The 24,068-nt window shown below is 41.0% G+C and overlaps 1 protein-coding gene and 1 long non-coding RNA gene across 3 annotated transcripts in view; one reads left to right on the forward strand and one right to left on the reverse strand.

The window, feature by feature from the left end:
- The window catches only part of SLC34A2 (solute carrier family 34 member 2), a 32,051-nt gene extending 11,023 nt beyond the window's left edge, over positions 1-21,028 (reverse strand). The window contains exons 1-8 of one of the 2 annotated variants that reach the window (XM_009974626.2): positions 20,984-21,028; positions 11,850-11,905; positions 4,266-4,380; positions 4,022-4,162; positions 3,312-3,440; positions 2,239-2,382; positions 1,522-1,633; positions 214-409 (exon numbers count right to left, since the gene is read on the reverse strand). In XM_009974626.2, the coding sequence (XP_009972928.2) occupies positions 214-409; positions 1,522-1,633; positions 2,239-2,382; positions 3,312-3,440; positions 4,022-4,162; positions 4,266-4,371 (828 nt within the window). In that variant the 5' untranslated portion in view covers positions 4,372-4,380; positions 11,850-11,905; positions 20,984-21,028. Of the gene's footprint in view, positions 1-213; positions 410-1,521; positions 1,634-2,238; positions 2,383-3,311; positions 3,441-4,021; positions 4,163-4,265; positions 4,381-11,151; positions 11,207-11,849; positions 11,906-20,983 lie in introns of those variants that run through there. The other variant, XM_032984542.1, reaches the window with a different exon arrangement.
- On the forward strand, positions 7,895-17,100 carry LOC116959554. The gene is made up of 4 exons (XR_004405931.2): positions 7,895-8,293; positions 8,496-9,467; positions 12,870-13,454; positions 16,100-17,100. It is a non-coding gene; the product is annotated as an uncharacterized LOC116959554 (long non-coding RNA).
- Positions 21,029-24,068: the final 3,040 nt, after the last annotated feature.

Genomic DNA, 24,068 nt, shown 5'->3' on the forward strand with positions numbered 1-24,068 from the left:
AGCTAGGTCTATAATTATTAAGGTAAAATGTGGGGGAAATAGAAACATGACAGATAGAGATAGGGTTTTATGAAATGTGAATAAAAAGAAGAATCTATCTGCTAATGAGATTTATCCTGAGGACAGTGAGAGCCCCCTCTGCATATTCAGAGCATTTTGATTAGCTGTGGCTGAACCAAGTAATCGGCTTCCTTGAAGAGAGAAAGAGCTTACCTCAATGATGAGCTTTGTAAAGGGGTCTGTAATAACTTTTAGTAGCTCAGGGGCATCATCACCACTTTCAAGATGAAAGGAATCAACTATAACACTGGTGAGACGGTAAAGGTAGCCAGAAATTACTTCAATGGGCAACAGCGCAAACACAGCGAGCCAGTTAAAGAAATCATGGATTGTTGCCCCAGCAAAGGCCCTGCAAGAAGAAATTGAAAACCAGACCTGCTTTTAATTAAATGACATGGATAACATCAATTACTTTTGAAATCATAGAAGTGGGGATGAAACCAATTTCAAGATGGAAATAATTTAATTTCTGGGGTTACAGGAGATGGCTACTTTGTTATAGAGTGCTAAATTGTCTCCACACCATTGGTGATGTGAAAAAGCCAGTCAGGTGAGTGAAAAAAGACAAACTAGAAAAGGCAAAAGTGATCCTTAATACAAGGTTGCCAAGACTACTTGTCTGAAGAAAAAAGTGGCTGTACAGCCTACATTTGTTTTGCCTCTCACCCATTTCTGGTACGTTTTTAATCCTCAGCCAGGAGTTGCCTCTGGGACCTATTCTCCCTGACTCGTGGGGGAAGACAGCTCTTTGCAGCCCTCTCACATGTTCTTACAAACCGTTGATGTAGACCTTCCTTCCAACTTCTCCTCCATAGCCTAAGGAGCCACAGCTCTTCCCTCAGAGGCTTTGGCTAAGCTTATTTCATACATCTGGTCTGTCATAAATGACATGATACCAAAGTCTCATAACCCTCCCAAGTTTACTGCCCATCTCCAATAAGCTATGAGCTCTCTCGGTGATAATGTAAAGTGGCAGTCTAAAAGTTGTCACCGTATGTATTTGACATCCATAACACTTCATTTCCTTAGAGCTACCAGCTCTTGCTTACTGTAGACTTAAAAAACCTTCAACATCAAAGTCTCTTTTAAGGAGAGTAGACCAAAATACTGTAACAACTTCTTGTACAGTCGTCCCATAACTAAGAGATAATCAAAGGTGGATGGTATAGTGAGAATGGTTGAAAATTTATCCTTGTGCAAGATCCAGTTAAAAATGGTGAATTCTTATAAAAATACAAAACTTTTAAAGGAATCCAATATGATTTCTTCAAATATATGAAGCCATATAACTAGTCAGCATTATACTTTGGCCATGGCCATACTTGTGACTTTCCTAACTAGACATTCAAATTTTGGTCAATAGAAAAGTTAAATGGCTGTAGTAGTGATAGGGTACATAGAAGAAAACCTACAAAGAAGGAAGAAAAGCAACGTTTCAGATCTAGTGTTTAAGTACAGTACCTTCTAAATTCATTCCTGTCCCCAGCTTGCATGAGTGCCACAATTGTGTTTGTAACTGAGGTGCCAATGTTTGCCCCCATTATGATAGGAATAGCTGCTTGAACAGTCAGCACTAGAAAGCAGAAAAGGAAGCATTGAATGAAAAAAACAGGTCATCAGCAAGCTCTTTGCTCCAATGCAAATTAACATCTATTAAAGTCACTGGCACTATGACTTCCCTTGATGTCACTGGGATTAGGTGCTCCTATCCAGGCTCGTTTGCTTTAATCAAGTCCCCTCCAACATGGTTGCCCCATAGTCCCATGATCCCCACTGAAACTGCAGCCCAAGGCTATCCCTTTTCACCACATGTTAGAGGGCCAGATTAAGATAAAGTCTTTTCTTTCCCAGGCATTTTCTTACTGAAGAAGTTTGTCACAGAAACAAATAAAGCTCAGTAACTGGCTAACATAAGAAAAGTATGCAGATATTTCCAAAATTTATGCATTTAATATCAAGGCTTCCAATGAAGTCCAGTTGTGAACTTACTATTAGTACAACTACTACTACTATTAGTAAAAATTTCATTTTATATCAGGGCAACAGCTGTGAAAATCTTTTCCTGCAGTCTGTACTCTTATACCCAAAGCTTCTAAAACTTGTACACAGGTGGGAATATTTGCACCCTAGACCAAGATTTATGAGTGATCTCTAGGAAGATACTGTAAGCAGACTTACGTGTGGAGGATACCATGCTGACCACAATGGATGAAGAAGTGCTGGAGCTCTGGACCATAACGGTTACCAGAACTCCAATCACCAGTCCCGCAACAGGATTAGACAGCACTGAATCATCTTTAAAAATGTCCCCTGCTGCTTTACCTACAAAAATCATATTCTTGGAGTGAGGGAAGTGCAAGGTAAAGTCCACTGGAATTATCAGAACATTTAATTAAAGAATATTCAACCATTTAAGTGATACACATACAGCCATGCTTGCCAGTCAAAAAACATACAAGATGACGTAGCCCAGGGATCCAAATTCAGGTCCTGAACTCTCAGCTTCTCAGTTATCAGACAATACTTTATATTCTCTCATTTTAGTGACTGAACAAGCTCTACTGAACTCTGCAGAGAATCATATAAAACCACAGCCATCAGAGGAATGACTATAGGACAAAAACCCACACATGCATAGATTTAAATATTACTACTGCTTTAATATTTTTGGCTACTGCATCAAGGAAAACTATTCTAATAATCCTGAGTAATTCTATTCCTGTAGCTTTCTGTATTGCCAAAAATCAAAAGCATCTCCACAGAAGCTCATTTATTTCTCTGATAACTGCTTCTGAATCCATCGGCAGAATTCAACCCTTGAAGGTAGGTAAATGTAAAAAACACTTTTTGTCCTTGTTTTTTGTCCTTGAAGGATTTGGGGGACATTTCAGTGTTGGATGCTTTGATCAAGAGTGCAATTTTCATATTTCACTTTGTTGAAATGTCTTTCACATGGGACAGATTTATGAACAGATGTATTCATGTAAACTGTCACTAAAGTAACAGGAACCTACTAAGAAATTGGGGCCAATAATCCCTACATCAACAGCTCTTTGGAATTTGAGAAACAATGACTCTTTCCAACAAATGAAGGCCAGTCTTCAATCAGAGCTACTTCCTTCTGAAACTGTATCTCAACACATAAATCTATAGAGAATGTTCTTGAAGAGTGATACTTGTAATTTAGTCACTCAGATGCAATTTACTGCCTCATTCATAGTTTATTCTTGATATTTTAGTCATTTTCATACCTCCTACCAGCTGAAAAGCAGAGCTCAGTACATCCAGAGAACACACGAACATGTAGAGTAATCCAAGTAGCATAATAAACTTCCCTATCCCGTAGAGTACACGAATGATTTTTCCTTTTCTATCCAGTTCTGCAAAACAAATACATTATGCATAAAAGACTTGTTCTATGTATCTGGTATTCTCTCTAGAACAGTCTAGCACACAAGCAGATACTATAGTCAAAGACAGTCTTATGACTCCAGTGTGTGATTAAACCTGAAAGAATGTTATTCTTAATCAAATTTTAACTGCAGAAACAGGTGATTTGTTTACATAGTTTTACCATGTAAAAGTATTTGGTATATAACAAAAGTGTTATGAAATCTGAGATTAACCCTTGATTTTACACAGTCATCCTACTGAGTAAAGAAAGACCAATAGGAGCCTGGATATAAAACCATATTAATTTTTGATTGTTTTCCATGTATCTCCTTGTGGTTTAAGGAGAGTAAGCAGCATGATTTCCAGATTCTGCTTAACTGACTAAATATAATATCCCCATTCACTGTTGGGGAAGATGAGACGGAGTGTAAAGCCTACATCTGAAAACCCCTCAAATCTTAAATTCAGTTCTACAGCAAATACAATTTCAGAAAAATAACCAAAACAAAGAGAGCAGAAGTGATGAAAAAAATAAATGCATGTAGCTTATTTACTGAGAAATGGCTACCTGACCACTTGACCCCAGTGTCCTGCAGTTCCGGCAGAGCCCATGGGTCTTCTTCTTCTTCTGGCCTTGTCTCATCTATCAAGGCTATTGTGGAAAATGCAGGTTGAATTTCCCCTTTATTTCCAAGTGCAGTCACGTTGCCTGATAAAATAGAACATTAAAAAATAGTTTAATTACTTTCCATCTTCTCCAAGGAGCCCCAAAACTTATCTATCTCTGTAACTCACAGGTGAGCACATATTACCTTTGTGATTTTCTCCTTCTTTCCCAGTCATGTTCTGGTTTTGTTTGGAAGGGTCTCCAATATAGTTATTGGTTTCAGGCTTTTCCACCTCGGGCCAGGGAGCCATGATCTATGACTAACAAAGCAGTGCTGATTAAAATGTGTGTGCAGTCAAAATATTAAACTTCTGACAGGGTATGTGAGAAATACAATTACATTTAAGAGCAAAAGAGATGGAAAGGGAATGGAAGCAATTTGTCCTTGAATACAGGTTTTTTGCCTCAAGTCTTCTATGTCAAGTGCTCCAGACACACTACCCAATATGCAGAAGGCAAAAGTGGGGACTAGGAGAATGAAGAACTACCCACTGTAGGAGAATATCAGGTTCAAGACCATCTAAGGAAGCTGAAGGTGCACATGTCCATGGGACCTGATGAGATACATCTGTGGGTCCTGAGGGAACTGACTGATGAAGTAGCTAAGCCACTATCCATCATTTCTGAGAAGTTGTAGCAGTCCAGTGAAGTTCCTGCTGACTAGAAAAGCCCCATTTTTAAAAAGGGAAAAAAAAGAAGACCCACGGAAATACAGGCCAGTCAGTCTCAGCTCTGTGACCAGCAAGATCATGGAGCAGATCCTCCTGGAAACTATGCTAATGCACATGGAAAATAGGAGGTGATTGGTGACAGCCAACATGGCTTCACTAAACGCAAATCATGTCTGACAAATTTGGTGGCCTTCTACAATAGGGTTACAGCACTGGTGGATAAGGGAAGAGCAACTGATGTCATCTACCTGGACTTGTGCAAAGCATTTGACACTGTCTCACAGAACATCCTTGTCTCTAAATTAGAGAGGCATGGATTTGACGGATGGACCACTCAGTGGATAAGGAATTGGCTGGATGGTTACACTCAAAGAGCTGCGGTAAACAACTCAATGTCCAAGGCAAGAGCAGTGACGAGTGGCATACCTCAGGGGTCAATATTGGGACCAGTGCTGATTAATAACTTTGTTGGCAACACGAACAGTGGGATTGAGTGCACCCTCAGCAAGTCTGCCAACGACATCAAGCTGTGTGGTGTGGTCAACCTGCTGGAGGTCAGGGATGCCATCCAGAGGGACCTGGACAGGCTTGGAAGGTAGGCCTGTGCAAACATCATGAAGTTCAACAAGGCCAAGGGTAAAGTCCTACACATGGGTCAAGGCAATCCCAAGCACAAATACAGACTGGACGATGAGTGGATTGAGAACAGCCCTGTGGAGAAGGACTTGGGGGTGTTAGTGGATGGAAAACTATGAGCCAGAAATGTGCACTTGCAGCACAGAAAGCCAACTGTATCCGGGGCTGCAACAAGAGAAGTGTGACCAGCAGGTCAAGGGAGGTGATTCTCCCCCTCTGCTCTGCTCTCCTGAGACCCCACCTGAAGTACTGTGTACAGCTGTGGGGCCCCCAGTATAAGAATGACATGGACCTCCTTGAGTGGGTCCAGAGGAGGCCATGAAGATGGTCAGGGGACTACAGCACCTCCCTTATGAGGACAGGCTGAGAGAGTTGGGGTTGTTCAGCCTGGAGAAGAGAAGGCTCTGGGGAGACCTTATAGTGGCCTTCTGGTACTTAAAGGGGGCTACAGGAAAGATGGGGAGGGACTCTTTGTCAGGAGGTGTAGTGATAGGATGAGGGGTAATGGTTTTAAACTGAAAGAGGGTAGATTTAGATGAGATATAAGGAAGAAATTCTTCACTGTGAGGGCGGTGAGGCCCTGGCACAGGTTACCCAGAGAAGCTGTGGCTGCCCCCTCCCTGGAAGGGTTCAAGGTCAGGTTGGAGGGGCCTTGAGCAACCTGGTCTAGTGGAAGGTGTCTCTGTTCATGGCAGGGGATTTGGAACTAAAGAATCTCCAAGGCCCCTTCCAAGACAAACCACTCTATGATTTTTAATAATCTTTATGAATTATTCCTTTATTTGCAAAATTGATTTATCATTTTTTTAAAATCACACGTTTGATTTATTTGTGCAGTTTACATAATTTAAAAAAATTCTTTCTATCTCATGACTGTATTTTTGTTTGCTTTTAACTGTCATGAAAGCAAAGATTCCTATGCTATCCAAACCTTAGGCATTTATTTTCTTTAATTAAATTTATTTCCTTTCAGCAAAAAGTCAGAGGACTGTTTTAGTTTCTTCCACCCTCTAAATTTAACTGACTGCCTTTACTAAACTGGTAATTCAACTCACAGTCCTTAGCAAAGAAAGTTCTTCCCTAAAGGACTGCCTAGTTTGGGTCACGTATGCTAAACACAATCTTTTTGTCGCCTTTACTGGTTCATTCCCATGGAAGCATGTAGGGGAATGTGACCCTGGACACGGTAGAGGAAGACCCTGGAGTTTCGAGCTCCAGAATGATGCTTGCTGAATGACTGGACAAGAGTGTAATGAGATGGCAGTGGTCATTTGCAGGTCTATATTTACCTCACAACTGAGGCTGCAAGTGAAGCTGAGTTAGTGTCAGAAAGGTCAGGCTCACCCATCTCATGTAGACTCTCTGCCTGAGCCTCTTCCTTCCTGACCTCTTTTGAGCACATTTGACATGCATTGTAATATTAACAAATAATAACTTAGAAAACAAGGCATCACATGGCCAAATCCTGCCAGTACAGGTATAAGCACTTGTGACAGACCTAGCCCAAGCACAAGGAGGCAGCTGTTCCCTGAACCAAAACCTGAAAGAGTCTTACTTATTTACATCACCAATATCAGAAGCCAGAGGAAGGGACATGAAAGAGGGGAAAGGAGACCATGGGGAGCTGAGGAAATATATGATAATATTTCTCCCTTTCCAGGCTTGTGAGTCTGTTGGTTAGGTCAGCCAGCATGATGAAAAACCCAGTGGAAAGGATGGGAGAAGTGAACCCTACCCAGAACAGCCTCCCTTTTCGATCTGCCTCTTCCACTCTTTCTGCCACACGAGTTGGTCAGTGCTGTGGGCAAATCTGCCCCGCAGCCGCCACGTCTGGTACCCATGTGGCTGAAACACTGGTGAGCAAATTTGCCTGCAATGTTCCTCATAAACAGGGCACCTACACCCAGCCTCCAAAAGTCAGTGTCAGAGTTAGTATCATGCTCCCATAAACAATGTTCACCTGCATTTATCAGCCACTCTAAGGGACTATAATTAATCATTCATTTAATCATAATCTTTTATGTAGCTGATGGTGAAAATGTTCTGTCCCTGCCCATGTCAATAAGGCACACATCCTCCTCCTTTAGCTGGGAAGGAAATGTCACAGACAAAATAACTCATATCTTACTGTAACAGAGGAGGGTATTGTTTTCTGGCCCTCCACAAAGAAAAGAGTATCTCCCCTTCCACATTAGCAGGAAAAATTATTCTACAATCCCATTAGCAAAAAACTATGCTTTTACACGTTCTGTATTTGTGGAGTAAGATCCAGAGCAGCTCCCATGGTACACACAGAAAGATCTCGGAACAGATGGAAGAGAATCACTCTTGCTTGTTTCAACAAGGGTTTCTATTTGCTTGGAGCAAATTCTCATATTTTCATCCATGCTAGAACAACCTCCAAGCCCCACCCATGCCAGAACACATCTGTCTTGTTAAACAAGTTTCATTTATACATGTTCAGCATTTAAAGAGCTCTAAAAAAAAATAACTGCTCAGTACAAGTGCTTCTTAAGTGAAATGCAATCGTGAAAATGCATTGGAAATTCAGATGTGAAGCTGCGTTGAGAACATATTCCCACCATGGAGAGACACAGAATATGCTGGACACCACCAGCCTTAGAGATGCCATCAGTACTTTCACAGGTCTTCTGTTACGCTCAGTATGGAAATGAAGGATTCAGCCTGCATGATTACTGTATGGAAACTGAGCTGATGCATTCACTGGAGAAACTGAAGCTTGAAAACTTCAGCAGACAAACAGCCTCTATGTCTCCTAAATAAACTCTCCCCATTCAAGAATTCAGCAGGGCATTTTTCCATGATAAGCATCTCCCATGTTCCTGAGGTGCTCAGGATCCCACAGGTACGTCATGTATTATTATTGGTTATGCTTTATGTGATTAAATATTGTAGAATGAGAGTTGACCACCTTTGTGGAGGAAGAGTTTTTTATAGGTATGTATATAAAATTATTCATATGAGCCCCAGTCAACTTCTGATTTGGGAAGGTAGACTTGAATATTGGAGGTCTTTACAGTATTTGCCTTGTGCCTTTGGATTTGCAGAGGTATTACTAGGACAGCCCATTTTGTGTGATTGGTATCAAGGACTGATGAAAGCAGAACCATCTAGATCCTTGAAGCGCTACCAAAGCTGTCAGCATTCTCCAGATCCTGAGTCTTGTTAAGAGGAACAGCTGAGAAGATAATTTACAGCCACCTGATACTCTGTTTGCTAGAGTTCTGGCCACAGCTACTTACTGTTAATTAATCGCTGTTCTACAAGGATAATCTATATTCTACAGTTTTCCCTTCAAAGGATTCTCCCTTGGCCCAAATACTGACAGTAACGTCTTGAGAAAATACTCAGAAGAAAATCTGGGTGCTGTGAAGGAGCAGAGCAGGGGGGGTGACAAAGCTAACTGCATCATTCCCTGGCAGCTCATATGAGCTTTTGGAAAGGCTGACGTCAGGCGTGGTATAAAAGACCAACATCATTGACGTAAGATATAAACGACAATGAAAACCCTAATAGTGGCTTACTTTTGAACACCGACGACGTAACTACACTGTGAAGGAACATGTTAGAGAACGGGCCGAGGCTGGGCCGATGACAACGCACACCGCAACAAGGAGCTACGTTCAGCTGGACGCACCAGTCCAGGTCCGAAGGCAGGATAGCCACAATTATTGGATGAGGTGCCCCGAGTGATGAGCTCTGCCCGTTCCCATGCCAGGCCGGGTGTCTCAGTGCCGTGCGTCTGGTTCCCACCTGAGCTGGCAGGACACCGGCCAGGATGCCTGCAGCCAGGGTGTAGCCACGGAGCCCGTGCCTGGATAAGCACTGGCACTTTGGGTATCCACCCGTGCAGAGCTGTGCTGAAATAGGAGCTAATTTCCTCCTGAAAGTGGCAGGTCAAAATATGCTATGCATATTGCAAAGGTCTGAAAACTAATGCCTGCACAAACTGTAATCCAGTCCGTTTCGGTGAAGCTCACAGCAAATCCTCTCACACCGCCATGTGTGCTCCTTTCATTGTAAGTATAGTCTTTCCTCACCTTCGGAAAATGCTAACTACATGTGACATCCTTTCTAACTCCAAAAGAAACTGAAACCTCCCGCTCCTAAGAGGGAGATGGCTGGAAATCAATGGCATTCAAATTCTGAAATAAAATGTGAGAGAAAGTCAAAGCCAAAGTGGGCTCTCATGGTTTTTATATCCATATTGACTCTCTCACTGCAGCATTTCAAAGAGTTAAAATCTCTGGGGAATTATCTGAGCAATACTAGGTGTCATGCAGTTGCCCTATATTGCATTCCTCAGTGACTCATTGGACTGTAACAGCATTGCCTCTGTTGCAGGGCTAGACTAGGTGCTTTTCAGTTTTAAATCAGAAACAGTTGTAAATGTATTTATTTTGCTGGACTTAATCCAGAGAATATGAACTACCACTTGCATGTGCCTGGACGGTATTGTTTGTACCTCTCCACCCGTGACAGCTCACTGAAAGGCCACGTTGTGCCTGAAATAAGAACTACAAAGCAGTAAGCCTTAAAGAAATCTCACCTCCAGGGAAACAGACCCAGTCAAACCAAGATAAAATAAAAGTACCGGAGAAAATAGCAGTATTTTCAAAACCAACTGTTAATAACTGCAACAACCACCAACATGACCATACATGTGCCTACAAGTTGCTTAAGCACCTCCAAATCAAGTTTTGGGTTCAGCCCGTCTTTCCCCCATCTCTCTCGCTCTCCTTCTCTCAGCTTTTCTACAAAAACATATCACTTTCTTGTCATTCACCACTGTGCTATGATTTTTATTTTAAAAAGAGATTTATCAGATAATCTGATATCTGACTATATGATTTTGTAAATATTAATATCTACCACACATACTTCATAGAAACAAATACCAAGCTACATAACAATTCTTATACACAGTTTGAAGAAATACTGTCTTTTTCCCCTCAAAATGTATCATTTCCAACATAGAAGTACATTATGTAGAGACAGGAAAGGAAAGATCCTCAGCCAGCACAAATTCATTCAGTAGCTTTACATCAGCTAATAATTTTGCCCCAGAACCTGTTCCATGGCAGCCACAAAGCCCCAGGTGCAACAGAACAGGCAACAACTTAAATAAACACCAGCAATGATTCAGCCTTGCTAGGAGCAAGTCCGGTCTTTGCTCTGGGACCAGCCACTTCCTTGGGGCTTTTTCTCTGAATAAGTTAGCAGGCTTGGCCAGGATGTAAACTTTCAACTGATGTATTAGTAAAGGAAAAAAGAGATATTTGAAAGCTAAAAAAAGTTATCATTGTGCTCACTGTTTATTCTTATGGATCCCTGAGACTTACTGCTCACAAGCTTGAATCTAACACATAGTAAAACTGAAAAAGCATATAAAACAAACTAGTAAAGAGAACTAATTTCTAAGCAAGTGCAGAGAGAAAATGAATCCCAAACATTAATTTTTTCATTCACAACAAAGCAAAGCACTGGACACTGATGCTAAGGAACCAGAGCCAGGAAACATCAGTGAACTACCTGAAATGCCTACTAGGTATTTAAATAAAACAATTACTTTTTTAGAATAAAACAACAAAAAAATTAATAATCCCACCAACAAGGAAATACAGCAGATCTACCCCATCCCGAACATAAAACACACAGTAAAGAATCAAGAGAGGAAAAAGTAACGATATTAAAAAGACTTACTGATCTAATGGAAGAGCTGCTAATAAAAGTTACTGAGAAACCAGTTGATTTCTGCCTACTGCCACATTAGTTGAGCTAACTACATTAGACTAATGTATTCCTTTTACCTCCGTGTATCAAACCGAATTAGCATAAGAAAATGTTTCCATCAAGAATAGCCTGACACAGCCATAGCGCAGCACAGACTTTACACACTATCTATGCTAACACACGAACTGACAGTATTTCCTTCCAATGTTTCATTAATCATATCCTAGACATTTTCCAGTATCCAATACCACTGATTACTAAGACTTAAAATCTCACTTCTTTTCAGTCCAAATAATATTTAAAACAATACTTACTTATCCTATAGGGAGTTATTTCTGGGGTTTTTTGGCAGCTGCTAATAAAATGCTTTTTTTCTTTATCATATTCCACAAAAATAAATCTAGTTATTTGCAGACAAAAAATATCACAGTTTGTTTTTAGGACTATGATTTTTTATCACTTCCTTAAAATATAAATGCAGTTGAAAGAACACAAGGTGAAAATGCTAACAAGTGGATGACTTTTCACATGCCACTCCAATTCCCCACATTAGCTCCCTGTTGCCATTCCTTGAGCTGCAAAAGCAGAGCTTTGGATTTATAAGCTAAACAAGTTCAGAAAAGAAGAAAAGAAGAAAAGAAAACTTGGTCGTAGTTGTTCTTACTTACCACTTCTTTATTCCCAGACAACAGAGCGAACGGATCAACTGGGCAGCCACTGAAACCTGCAATATATATAGACAGGTGTTGAGCAAAGTTTGCTTTCATCACTGCGCACTAACATTCCTATTTTACAGTCCAGAGGCACTGCCTACCTGCAACTTAATGATCACAATCAACCTTTTTTTAGCAGGAGTGGGCAGCAACCAAGACTGATAAAACTACGGGCTATTTCACACTTATCACATTCTAAAAAATGTCCCATCAGCATTTAAGTACGAGTTACTAATGTGTTCATGTGAATGCTGGGGAACGGTTTGTTCCAACAGCAAGAAAAATTGCTGTCCACCTGATCATTCAGTAATCTTTTTTCCAATAATAATTTTCCAAAAATATTTTGCAATCTCAAAGGTCTGTCAAAAGGGTGTGAAGAAGATGTAGTACTGTTATTTGTCTGTTCAGGTGCCTATTAATCTGCCTAAGAACAGAAGTGAAGGAGAATCAGATAAAAAATGGTGTAAGTAGGAAACACGTAAGAACTTCTTTGAGAACAGAGGATGGAGTTTCATTCTTATCAGTGCTCAATGTTTACAATTAAGGCGAGCTCATTAGCATTTTGGCTGTGGCTTTCCTTCTAAATGAGATTTAAAGATGTAAGGACACCTTTAATAATCATATTCAGAATGCTAGCAAGGAAGAAGACTATATGATATATAGATATGTTATTCAATAAATGCAGTACAGTATTACAGATTAGACAAAGCAGTCGTTAGCATTGCTGTCTGTTCTACTGATGAGCTTAATGGGGAGCTGGGTGGGGCGGGTAATGGGACTGCATTAGGCACTGTAGCTTTACTATCTTTGAATTTTTTCTGTTTCAACAAGCAACTTATACTGAGAAAATAAGCTGTAAACCAGCAGCCTAATCAGCAGATCTGCTTTGTCTGCGTGTATGCAGTCATATCTCCCAGCAGCTTAGTGACTTAGTAACTTAGAAGACTAAAACTCTTTGTTTTTTCCACTTTTCAGTCCCACAGAGACACCCAGCCTTCGGAGCTGTGAGTCAGAACTTACTCTTCACCTGCGTCGGCATCAGAAACGTTTAATAAGCGGTGATCGTAAGAGCCTCCGCAGCCCCACATCATGGCAGCAGAGCCACCGGGCACCTCCCCTGGCCGCAGTGTCCCTGCTGGTGTGCACCCCGCTGCGCCCCGTTACCCTGGGAACAGCTGACAGTGGACCCCAAGGATGAAGGCACCAGTCCTGCCTCGCCCTTCCCAGCTGCAGCTCGCACAGAGATGGCTATGGAAAGGAAACCGATTTTTTTATCTGTGCAAAGAGAGGAACAGTCCAAAGTGGAAAGAACTGATGCAAAATGGACTCAGAGTCAACCTTGGTGGTTCTCAGGCTTGGCTTTCTGACTAGACGTGTACTTTAACATCGCATCTAAAAATAGTAGTTTTTCATTGGTGCCCTACATGTAGGAAATAAGATGAAGCTTTCAACTGGGAATCCTTGTGTTTGAGCTGTGGCTGATTCTCTTCTGAGTCACTGTTTGTGAAACCCAGCTCTGACAGTGAGAAGGTACGAGACAGGCACGTTCCAGGTACCCAGGTAGGGCTCAATCGGTGCGTGGTGACGTCTTCCACAGCTTTTTTATTCCAACGCTGCTCATTGCATTTGCTAAGCACAATCCTATGTGCTGACCATGTTAATGTGCTAGGAAGGCAACAATCCTAGATCAGACCCATTGTATTCTCAAAAAAATAAAAAAACAGTCACTCACACAAAGGCAGGTGATCCATGGTCTGCCTTTGGAAGGCCAGGGTGGGCCTTCTGCAGAGTCAGTCTGGAAGAGCCTCCATAAGGAGCTAGCCACAAGGGATGAAGGTAGGTATGACTTGTTGCAGAAGCCTTTCCCTCTTTTAGAATTGAGCAGAAGAGGCTGAAATTCTTCCTGGTACACCAGGGTAGTCAAAGCAACAGTCCAGAGTGCTTTTCATGCATCTGGCACAGATTCAGAAGATGCTGCTGCTAAGGAAGAAAAACCCAATGACCTTTCTTCCCCCTTTAGGGTTTACTTTGAAGTAACTGTCCTAATTTCAAAAACATATTTGAATAGGGAACATTTAATAAAACAAAGAAAACAAGATAATTTCCAGGGTCCTGATTTCCTGTCACAAAGGTGCTGGATTGCTCTGCAGCTACTTGGACTAGTACCTGTGATAGTCTGGCATTTAGCAGGAGGTGCAACTACAGAAAATGTCTCAAACACAGAATGAGGAAAAATTCCTGGCATGTGCAAATTCTGTGAGAGGTGAACTCTGTCCAGTCACTGTTATATGTTGCAAGAAGTTATAACACAGGCAAGAAACATGTCTACATAACAAGAGATCTGTTCTACAAGCTTCCTTACAGATCTCGCACACAAAAGGGGTACTTGCTGTGCAAATGTCAAAAACGTTCATCTTCAAGACCCAGGCCCTAGTACAGTAAAACAAGTGCACCTAAGTTACAATGAAAATAAAAAATAATTAAAAGGAAGTAAAAGAAATGGTTATCCATCCTGCAAAGGTATCAGATCAGCCCAAGATACATATTCACTAACAATAATATGCCTCAAAAGACAGCATGCATGAGCAAGACTCTCAGATAACATCAGGAAAGAAACTGTCTCTCTTAAAGTTTAATTTCATTTTCAGCATTCCACAAATTCAGAGAATGCACAGCTAAACACTTACTGTGCATTCAAGATGTTGGAACTCCAGAAAACAGCTACATAGATCTTTATTGAAGAGAATTGGTGTTGCTTCCATCATTTGGAAACAACATTGTCTATTTTAACTTATTCAGAAACCTTGAACAAATCTAGTTGTCTACGTTTGGAAACAGCATTAATGTAAATTAACCTTCCCTCTTCCGGATATGTAAAACAAAAAGCCCTAATGATTAAAGAGAGATACCAGTGCTGATTTCAATATGAATTACAGTCAGAACAGTTATTTGCTTAAAGACTTATCCCTACTCAGCTGAAGAACACATTCCTTCTTTGTTTAATTACCTGGAAGAATTTAAGTCCTTAAAGCTTCTTTTATTGCCTGAAAAGTGTTCTGCATGTAAACATTCTAGTAATTAAGTTTATTAATGAAAACGTCCAGTCAGATATGTTTTGTGAATATTAAATTCCATATAGATATACACCTGGGTATTTACTAGGGATCCATATTTGTAGCAGACTCTGATCCTGGCATTATACAGGATGCTTTGATTTTGAAACAGAATGTAAATGCTACAATTTTGTTGTTGATTAATTTATTTTCCATTAAGAAATGTAAATTTGTCTTTGAAGCTTCTATGCCTACCAGGAAATTGTCTGCTTTTAGCTACCCTGTGCTCATCCATTTTAGGTGGCTGCAATGCATCCTCAGAACAATTTTTTCCCCACTATTTTTGCTATAGTTGAGAACAGTAAAGAAGAACTCCAAAAACTACTTTGACAGCAATAAGAAAACACCTAATTTAATATATAAAGAACCTGGATCCTATCACAAGGTTCTGTATTGAAATATTGTGCATTTCATTTCACATAAATTACATGCAAAAAAAATAATTAAGTTATGGTAGTTACATACTTCCAGAGCTGAGTAATGAATAAAGTCATTAAGAGGCAGCATCCAGCAGAGCCAATGCAAGGAATAGGAGGGGGAAATAAAATGTGAAGTGAGAGTCACAACTAGAAAAGCTATAGGAAGAGCTTTCAGACATAAAAAAGAAAATAAATATTTCAATAGAGGAAAGACAGTTTTTATGAAGGAATAATACGGCCAACAATTTTAGACAGACAGATAAGTTTGAAAGGAAAAAGGGACTCTGTTTCAGTCTTATAATAATTGAGCAGCCCCTTCACTATAGAACCAGTTTATTCTCATTACAAACATGCCTCAAATTTTTTTGTCAGTACAAACGCGTCCTTGGCATAGAAGTTAGTGGGGTTATTTTGTTCACAATCTCCGTGATAGCTGTTTTCCATTAAAGTCACATATTACAATTGTTCTTATTCTTCCTGAAGTATCTCATTTTAACTTCCAGTCTAGCTGATGTTCTGCTACTAACGTATACCAGTAGCAACATTTACCGGAGCGTAAGGGAGGGCTCATGCAGAGCCTGCAGCACAGGCGCAGGGGGACGGTGGGTCCGGAGTGGTGGGAGCTCTGCACAGCCCTGCACCCAGACCGAAAGCACTTCCTACCCTGTTCCAGGGGAGACACGACAACAGGCAAAAAGGCACAAGCTGAAACATGGCACATGTGAAAAAATAGCACCAGCAGGAGCCTGGATTTTATTTCGGCCAGAACGCTAAAAATATTAATCGTATCACATGCTTTGGCAACCGAAGCGCAGGTAAATTTTTAAAACTTTTCTTATCACAGCTGTTCTAAACTTTTATGGTTTGTCTAGAATGTTCAACTAAAAGGCTTAAGAAATGTCCATTTACAAAAAACAACCCCAAAACAAAGATCTGCTGATGCTTTGGGGTAAGAAATTTTTAATCACAAAAGAAACCCAATATTATTCCCCTCTTGCTAACCTTTCCTTACACTTTTTATAGTCTCTCCCCTTACCTTGCCCACACCCCCCTCTCCTCCCTGCTCCTGTTCACTCGCTCAACCAATCTTATATTCCACATCCTCCTGTTGCCTCCCACTTTGGACACATATTCATGAATGCAAATAGCATCTTCCCAACAAACAAGTAACAGCGAAGAGGAAGAAGAGAAGTGAAGGGAAATGTGAGAGCTCTTAAATAAATAATAATATTTACACTCTTATGTAAACCTTAATTTACAGATCTCAAGGTGCTTTGGGAATGTAGGCATTATTGACTTCTTTATTATTCAAAGACAATTCAAAGATTTTTTTTTTTAATCCATTGTTTTCTCCCTACACAATTTGTTAACCCTTGGCTTACATGGGACATAGTGTTGCCAGTAGCAGGATGAGCAAGTATAATTACTGGCAGCCCGCTGAGTGTGTTTACACTGAAGACAAGACTCATCTCACATTTCCAACCTGTCAACTTCTTCTGCACCTGCGTTGTACAGCCTGCTGGCCTCCATGCACTGCCTACGGAGCAGCTGCTTGAGTACAACAGCCATGCTTACTTGTTTTCTACCCAAACGACTTCTGCCTAGAAGATGGATTTGAGAGTGACTTGAGGATTTCTGCAAAAGTAAATAATCTCACACTAACATGCTACTCTTTCAAAGGCCATATATGTAATCTGTATATAACTGTACATTCCAACTAAAGCATTAAACATTTCAAACTCTAGTTTTAAAATTACAAATTATTTCATTAATGACACGGTTTGTTACTTATTTTTGCAAAATGCTTGGCAGTACCTCCTTTCTGAGATTTCATTTCTGAGAGAGCTTTTGGACTACTCTAGGTGAGTTACCTAACAGCGATCTGTTGTCATAAGGTGAGAGAATAAATCTCTTTTCTCTGAGTTTACTTTCCATGCAACTAAATATACAACACACTAATTCTGTACAGGTCTTTAAACTAGATCTGCAAAATTAGCAGCAAAATCAAGCCATCTGGTATTTAATAAATCTCAAATACAGTAATTTTCCTTAATATATAGTTCACGAGCAATTACCCATGATTATCATCTAATATGAAGGTCCTTGAATGCATCCAGAGCAGGGCAACAAATCTGGTGAAGGGCTGGAAGGCATGTCCTGTGAGGAGCGGCTGAGGACTCTGGGCTTGTCTAGTTTGGAGAGGAGGAGGCTGAGGGCTGACCTCCTTGCTCTCCACAGCTCCCTGAGGAGGGGACGTGGAGAGGGATGTGCTGAGCTCTTCTCCCTGGGATTCAGTGACAGGATGTGTGGGAATGGCTCAAAGCTGCGCCAGGGGAGGTTCAGACTGGCCATCAGGAAGCATTTCTTTACCGAGAGGGTGGTCAAGCACAGGCACAGGCTCCCCAGAGAGGTGGTCAATGCCCCAAGCCTGTCAGTGTTTAAGAGGCATTTGGCCAATGCCCTTAACATGCTGTAGCTTGGTCAGCCCCCAAGTGGTCAGGCAGTTGGACTAGGTGAGCATTGTAGTTCTCTTCCAACTGAAATTTCTATTCTATTCTATTCTATTCTATTCTATTCTATTCTATTCTATTCTATTCTATTCTATTCTATTCTATTCTATTCTGTTTCTATTTCTATTTCTGCCAGAATAATCAGCAAAGGATCTCAAGTCATGTGCAAGAATGGCCCTCTCTGGAGCGAGCACTACAGTAATTTTCTTACTGCATTAGGCAAAGTAGTTTTGCTGCATAGTTGTGAGATCTTGTAATTAGGAGACATCTCTGTGCCACACATCAGAAAAATTTTCTCCTTCTGTCACAACAACTTCTCCCAGTGACACCTGTACCACAAACTGTTTTGATTGAACCCTACTGTCACCTGTAAAAACTGTGGATGGTTTTGGAGGATTTTATTCTCAGAAACGTGACACTGTATGTGGTTCAGGAACCATCCCCGCTCTCCTTGTGGTATAAATTGGATGTTGGTCCTCAGCCTTAAATTAGACATGGAGAAACATCATTTATTTTCTTTAAAATAATTCTATTCCCATGGACTTTCTATAGGCCTCAGGTGCCTGTCTTTAAGATGCATGTAATTTGTGACTTCACTAGAATAAGAAGACGGGCTCCATCTCTTAACAGCATAGCTTCTTGTAAACTGCTGAAAATTAAAACCTACCACAGACACATAATTACAGTTCCCATTGACTTAGAAGGACTTACATGTACGTATGTAAAACTTCATACAGACTAAGGCACGCAGGCAATAGTTGCTTTTTAATTGTTTACAGTTCCTCCTTTTACACAAATATTTCTGACTTTATAAGAGTTTATTAAGGGAGTAATGAGATCAATATTTGCTTTTCCACAGGAAAGCTAGAATTGACACAACGTAAACCTGAAGAGGAATCCATGCCAAAAAAATGTTTCCTTACAGCTCTTAGACTTAGTTGATATGCAGGGTTTTCCCTGCCTGTTTCCCTTAAAAAACAGAAACTAAGGAGAGTGTTTTTACTGCAGCTGTGTCTCTTTACAAAGAAAATATATAACAGCCTTTCCTATGAGGCACAAAAACCAGAACTCAAAGGTAATGAATAAATCTCTGAACCTTTGGGCTCAGTGCTGGCAGAAAGGTGCTTCAAACAGTGAGGCAGGGAAAAGTAAGCAAGGGACTTAAGAATCAAATCACAGCAAAATATTATCTGTCTTGTCCTTAAACTGAATTCATGAAATGGGAATTTGAATGTTTCTTGGAAACGCAGAGGAATACTTCAAGGATACATGACTCTATCATTAACGTTTTTTTCCTAAAGCAAACAGAGCCAAACTTTGGCTGATTGTTCAAATCCAAAGAGGTAATACTACAGCAGAGACCATCTTCTTGCTGTAAAAGGTGGATGTTGTTAACTATTAAAATTATTATGAACAATTTGTCTGCATAGGAAAATATAATTTTACCTGTCTAAAAAAGATTGATTGATAAACCTCTGGGTATACAGTTTTACTGCCCTTTAAAGCCCCTTCAAACTTACGCCCAAATATTATGCCTATCGATGAGCATGAATTTCCTGGCATAGCATGACCTAATTAAGCTGTTGCTTTCGAGTCTTGCTAAGTGTCTCTATCGCTTTGCAGGAGCAGCGTCTTAATAATTGTTTACTGCACTTTCATTAAAATTGTTGCAGTATCAATAAAAATTACAATACCACAAACCTAAGACTACCATTACTTTAAAATTAAGTGTTTCTTTGTTCAAGTAACAAGCATAAATTAGTGCAGCAAGAAGACAAGAATTGCTTCTTAATTGTACTGGAAGGACTTTTTTTTAAACCTAAAGGTAACAAGTGTCATTTTGCATATATTAAGATTTAAAGAGGTGTCTCCGTTACAGATGATGCGTAACTCAAGACTTACAGAGTTGTAAAACTGTAACTTTATGCTAATTTCAATAAATTATGTATAGCCCATTTACAAATACGTTACGTGCTGTCCTTGATCCCCACACCGTGCTTGGATTGGTCTGCTATTTCTTTATCGGTTTAGTCTCCACAGGCCTCATAAACTGTTACTGGTTACAGGAAATAAGATTTGGCTTATCAGCCTTCTCCCTTGTTAGTCACAGCAAGGGTTTTCACATGCCATATACCACAGCGCACTTTGTTTCATTATTACTTGAGTTTGAAAAAAGTCCGTAGAGTTTCTTTATCTGAAAGATATTATTCAGTAAAATAAAAGAGGATGAAATAGACAGCTTGTGATATTCAGAGCTATTCAAAACAGATATTTCAGAATAATTATTGCATATGACTTCTCCACAGACTGAAGCCTTTGATCTGATTTAATTGTTCCATGCTTGCAGTTTTCTTTTCACTGAAACTTAGTGTCAGAAATAATGACCAGGGCTTTCTTCAGCTCATGTGCGTTAAGGACAACAGGGCACCCTGTGCCCGGGATGAAAGCCTGCCCAGGGTGCTCGCTGGGAACCACAGCCCACGGGACAAATGGTGCTGAGGATGCGGGTGGGAAGGAGTCACCCACCCGTGCTCGCTGCCCCAGGCTGTGGCCCCGGACCTGCCCCTGGTCCTGCGAGGATGCTTAATGCGTGCTGATAGCTACACCAAGGCCTGGGGGCACTCGAGCATCATTTCTAGAGGTGGTGCCTTGGGAAACACACGGCTCTTTCTCATGAACGAATAAATGGTGTGAGGAAGTATGAGCCCTGGAAAATGGGACCACAGTGAACTGTCCAGGTTTCCAGCGGAGCGCACAGTGTGATTGCACACACCGAACCAGTGCACAAGACTTGATCCAACTCCCTCCCTTCTTACTCACAGAAGCGATCTACATAAATGTTGTTACCATTTGCAGTTTGTCTTTCATGTCTGCGATACGTCATGCACTTACCTGCAAAGATGAAGCACTCTTATGTAGCAGGATATTACAGAGGTGAAAACAGAAAACCATAACAGCAAAGGGTAGCACGAGGAAGAAGAAATAGTTTCTACAAGCCATTTATTTGTAACATCAAGCATGTTATTGTGTCTTTTTTACTGACTTACTGATATTTCCTCTGGAAAGTCACCGCTTCGTGTTGTTCTTAGTCCCACTGCTTTCTGCAAGGCGTAGTATTTCCTATGTGGCAGGTTTAACTACTGGTCTTGCACTTTGAAGATTAAAGCAGACCATAAACAGTATTGACGCAAAGCCAGCACAGTCTATTCAGGAGCCATATAGAACCATTTCCAGCACCTTAGGTGTATTCTGTAAACCAAATACATAAAGTTAATTATGTCTGATAGTAGTATAATAATAACATCTGGTGTTTGTATAGTGCATTTCACATTAAAGGGAATTAATCTGTTACAGCATGTTGAAGATGTAAGATTGCGAGATATAAATGGTTAAGAGCAATTCCTGGTGAAGGACAAGTTAATGTTGCCTGGGATGGATACCATACCATACATGAGATACCAACATGTCTGTATTCTGCAATCTTTGTTTTAAACTTTCCAGATTTCAGGTGGTCTTGAGCTTAAAATTGTTCTTTGAAGGGGAGGACAGGGAGATGCCCGTTTTGAACAACCATTTCCGAGAACTTTCTCAGCTTGAAAGTACTTTCTTAAAAGAAGTGCTTTAGTGGCAGTTTTATCTGTGCCAGTAAGCACAGGAACGTTGAGGTGGCCAATCTGAGAAAGCTGAAAACCTTTCTGCTGCTCACCCCATGCAGCTGTCCCAGAGTAACGTGTCAGCACCCGCAAAAGTGGGGCCATCCTCTGGGACCAAACTGGGGGTCCACAGCCTGGTGATGAGGAAGAGCTGGCAGGGCCGGGGAAGGGCACAGCGGTGCCGCTGAACCCCACAAGCCTCACGTCTGGCAGCTTGGTTGTGGTTTGCAAGGACAGGCACGGAGGGAGGGAGGGAGGGAGGGAGGGATGGGAAGGAGGACGTGGGCTGAGGTGTTCTCTGCACAGCCGCAGCGGTTAATGAGCGAGCTGGGCCTCGCGCTCAGCCACCAGCAAAGCCAGCTGCCCTGTCACCTGTTGCCACGCAGAAATGTTCACCGGCGCTAACGAAAAGGGCGAGACGTGCAGATCTCATCCTCCCCCCATTGAGTTTACAACCGGCCAGAAGGAAAAGAAAGTTCACAGACCTGGAGGTTCAGGGCGTAACTTGCTGATGCTTTGTCTAGTCTGTAGATCCTGGTGATACAGTAAAACTGTTCACGGGCAAGAAAATGCTGGATTTTGTGGGCTTCGGATTGCAGGGATTGCAAGAAATGTTTGCAAGATACAGCTCCACCTTTTCTTTATTTTTTCTGTTCTGAATTAGGACAATCTGGATGCTATGGCCATTTCTGCCACAGTGTTAACTCTGGCAGGTGGAACAAGCCTCACTAAAGGAATTTTAGCCTTGGCTTGAGAGTCAAGAATTAAAAATGTGGCATTAGAGCTACAGTGGAGTTTCTCGTGTTGGAAGATGACTCCTTCAGTACTACAGAAGGACAGAGAGCCAGAATTGGATAGATAAATTACTGTCCCTAGACTTATTACTCCAGCTAATGAAAGCAACAGTTGACTGCTAAAATTCTTGCCATCCACTTATTTCATATTTCATATAAGTTTAGACTGATTTCTAGTATTGCAGTCCTCATGTACTTTTGGTACGATACTTTGAACCTTGTCAATACTGATTGACTGACTTACATCTGTCAGCTCTTCACCAACGTCACACTTCTCACAGTAATACTTCTCCTCCAGATTCAGATAGTCCTTCCTTTCTGAGAATATACTCACAGTTCCACAGGAACAGATAAGGAATTCAGGAATCCTAGAAAATAAATGTTTTTTATTTTAAAAAAATTGTGAGTTAGCAAAACCTACCTGCACTTGATTTTGTGTTTTATCAGCCTCTATATGTCAATAATTCTTGCCTTACAAATTTTTCTGAGGCCTTGCACACTACAACATACCTGTATTGGCTCGATCATTGTTTTCTTCCTTCTTACATGGATAATGAGCCACACTTGTTAGTTCCAGTCCTGTTGTCTCCCTCTTGGACTGACAGACATTTAAGTTGGCTGACCCACAAGTCCCTCTGCCCATTATTTCAGAATTTGGGGTCACAGGTAACCAGCCTACCCAGCACACTGCAGCTCTTGCTGCCATTTCAGGTATGGTCCATATATTCCCACACCTCAGACCCTAATTGCTGCCCTGTGTTTTCCCCCAGGAAGAGTAGTCTTCTTCTTTTCTCCCCCTTAAAGACACACCACTAACATGGTGATCAACTCGAGACAGAGATACTCACATAGCCAAATTTCTTTTAGTGGTAAAGAAAAGAAAAGAACATTTGAGCAATGTTTAACAAATCATTTTACCTAAGGCCCACCATGGATCCTCCCTGGGTATAAGATTATCTGCTATTTAAAGACAAAACACACACCTATCATTTCCACAGCCAGAAAAAGCTTGTACGGAATATTCATTCTATTTTACTCTCATGAGCCTTTTGAGGTTCTATGCTTTTGGACATAATATCACTTTTAAAAAATCCTTTCTTATATGCTCTTTCGTTAGGTAGATCTTGGAGGCAAGAACTCCCTTATAGACCATGTCATCACCTCAGCTGCTGTTACATCAAATAATTGCATGTAAGAACACACTGCACCTAAGGATTGCACGTGCACCACGGAACTCGCTGGAAACCTTTATTCACCAAATGCAGTTGCATACAAAACAGTGTGTCAAAAAATGCCTGAGAAAAAAAATGGGGGGACGCTTTCAGTCATTACAGTAAATAATACTTTCCTACCTGACAGCAGAGAAATTTTATTTAGTGTGTCACACAGAGCAGCTGGTGCAGCCTTCATCTGGTGCCAAGTCACACCGCTCGTGCCTCTAAAGGGTACCTGCTCAGTTCAGGACTGCTGCTCTCAGCCAAAGACACAAGCAAACAGTGCCAGGTCAGGATGGCTGCTAAACTGGCAGTGGCAGGTCTCCTATGCCCACCCTGAGATGAAAAGGCTGGGACAGAGGAAGCCTCTGGGGAGGAGGAAACCACTCCATAGCCCTTGAGTACAAAACCAGAAGCTGGAAAAGCTTAAAGGAAAGTCCTCCCACCTTTCCTGGGAATTGGTCAGGCTTT

This window comes from Tyto alba, unplaced genomic scaffold, assembly GCF_018691265.1.
Source record: "Tyto alba isolate M040663 unplaced genomic scaffold, T.alba_DEE_v4.0 Super-Scaffold_6, whole genome shotgun sequence".
Lineage (NCBI taxonomy): Eukaryota > Metazoa > Chordata > Aves > Strigiformes > Tytonidae > Tyto > Tyto alba.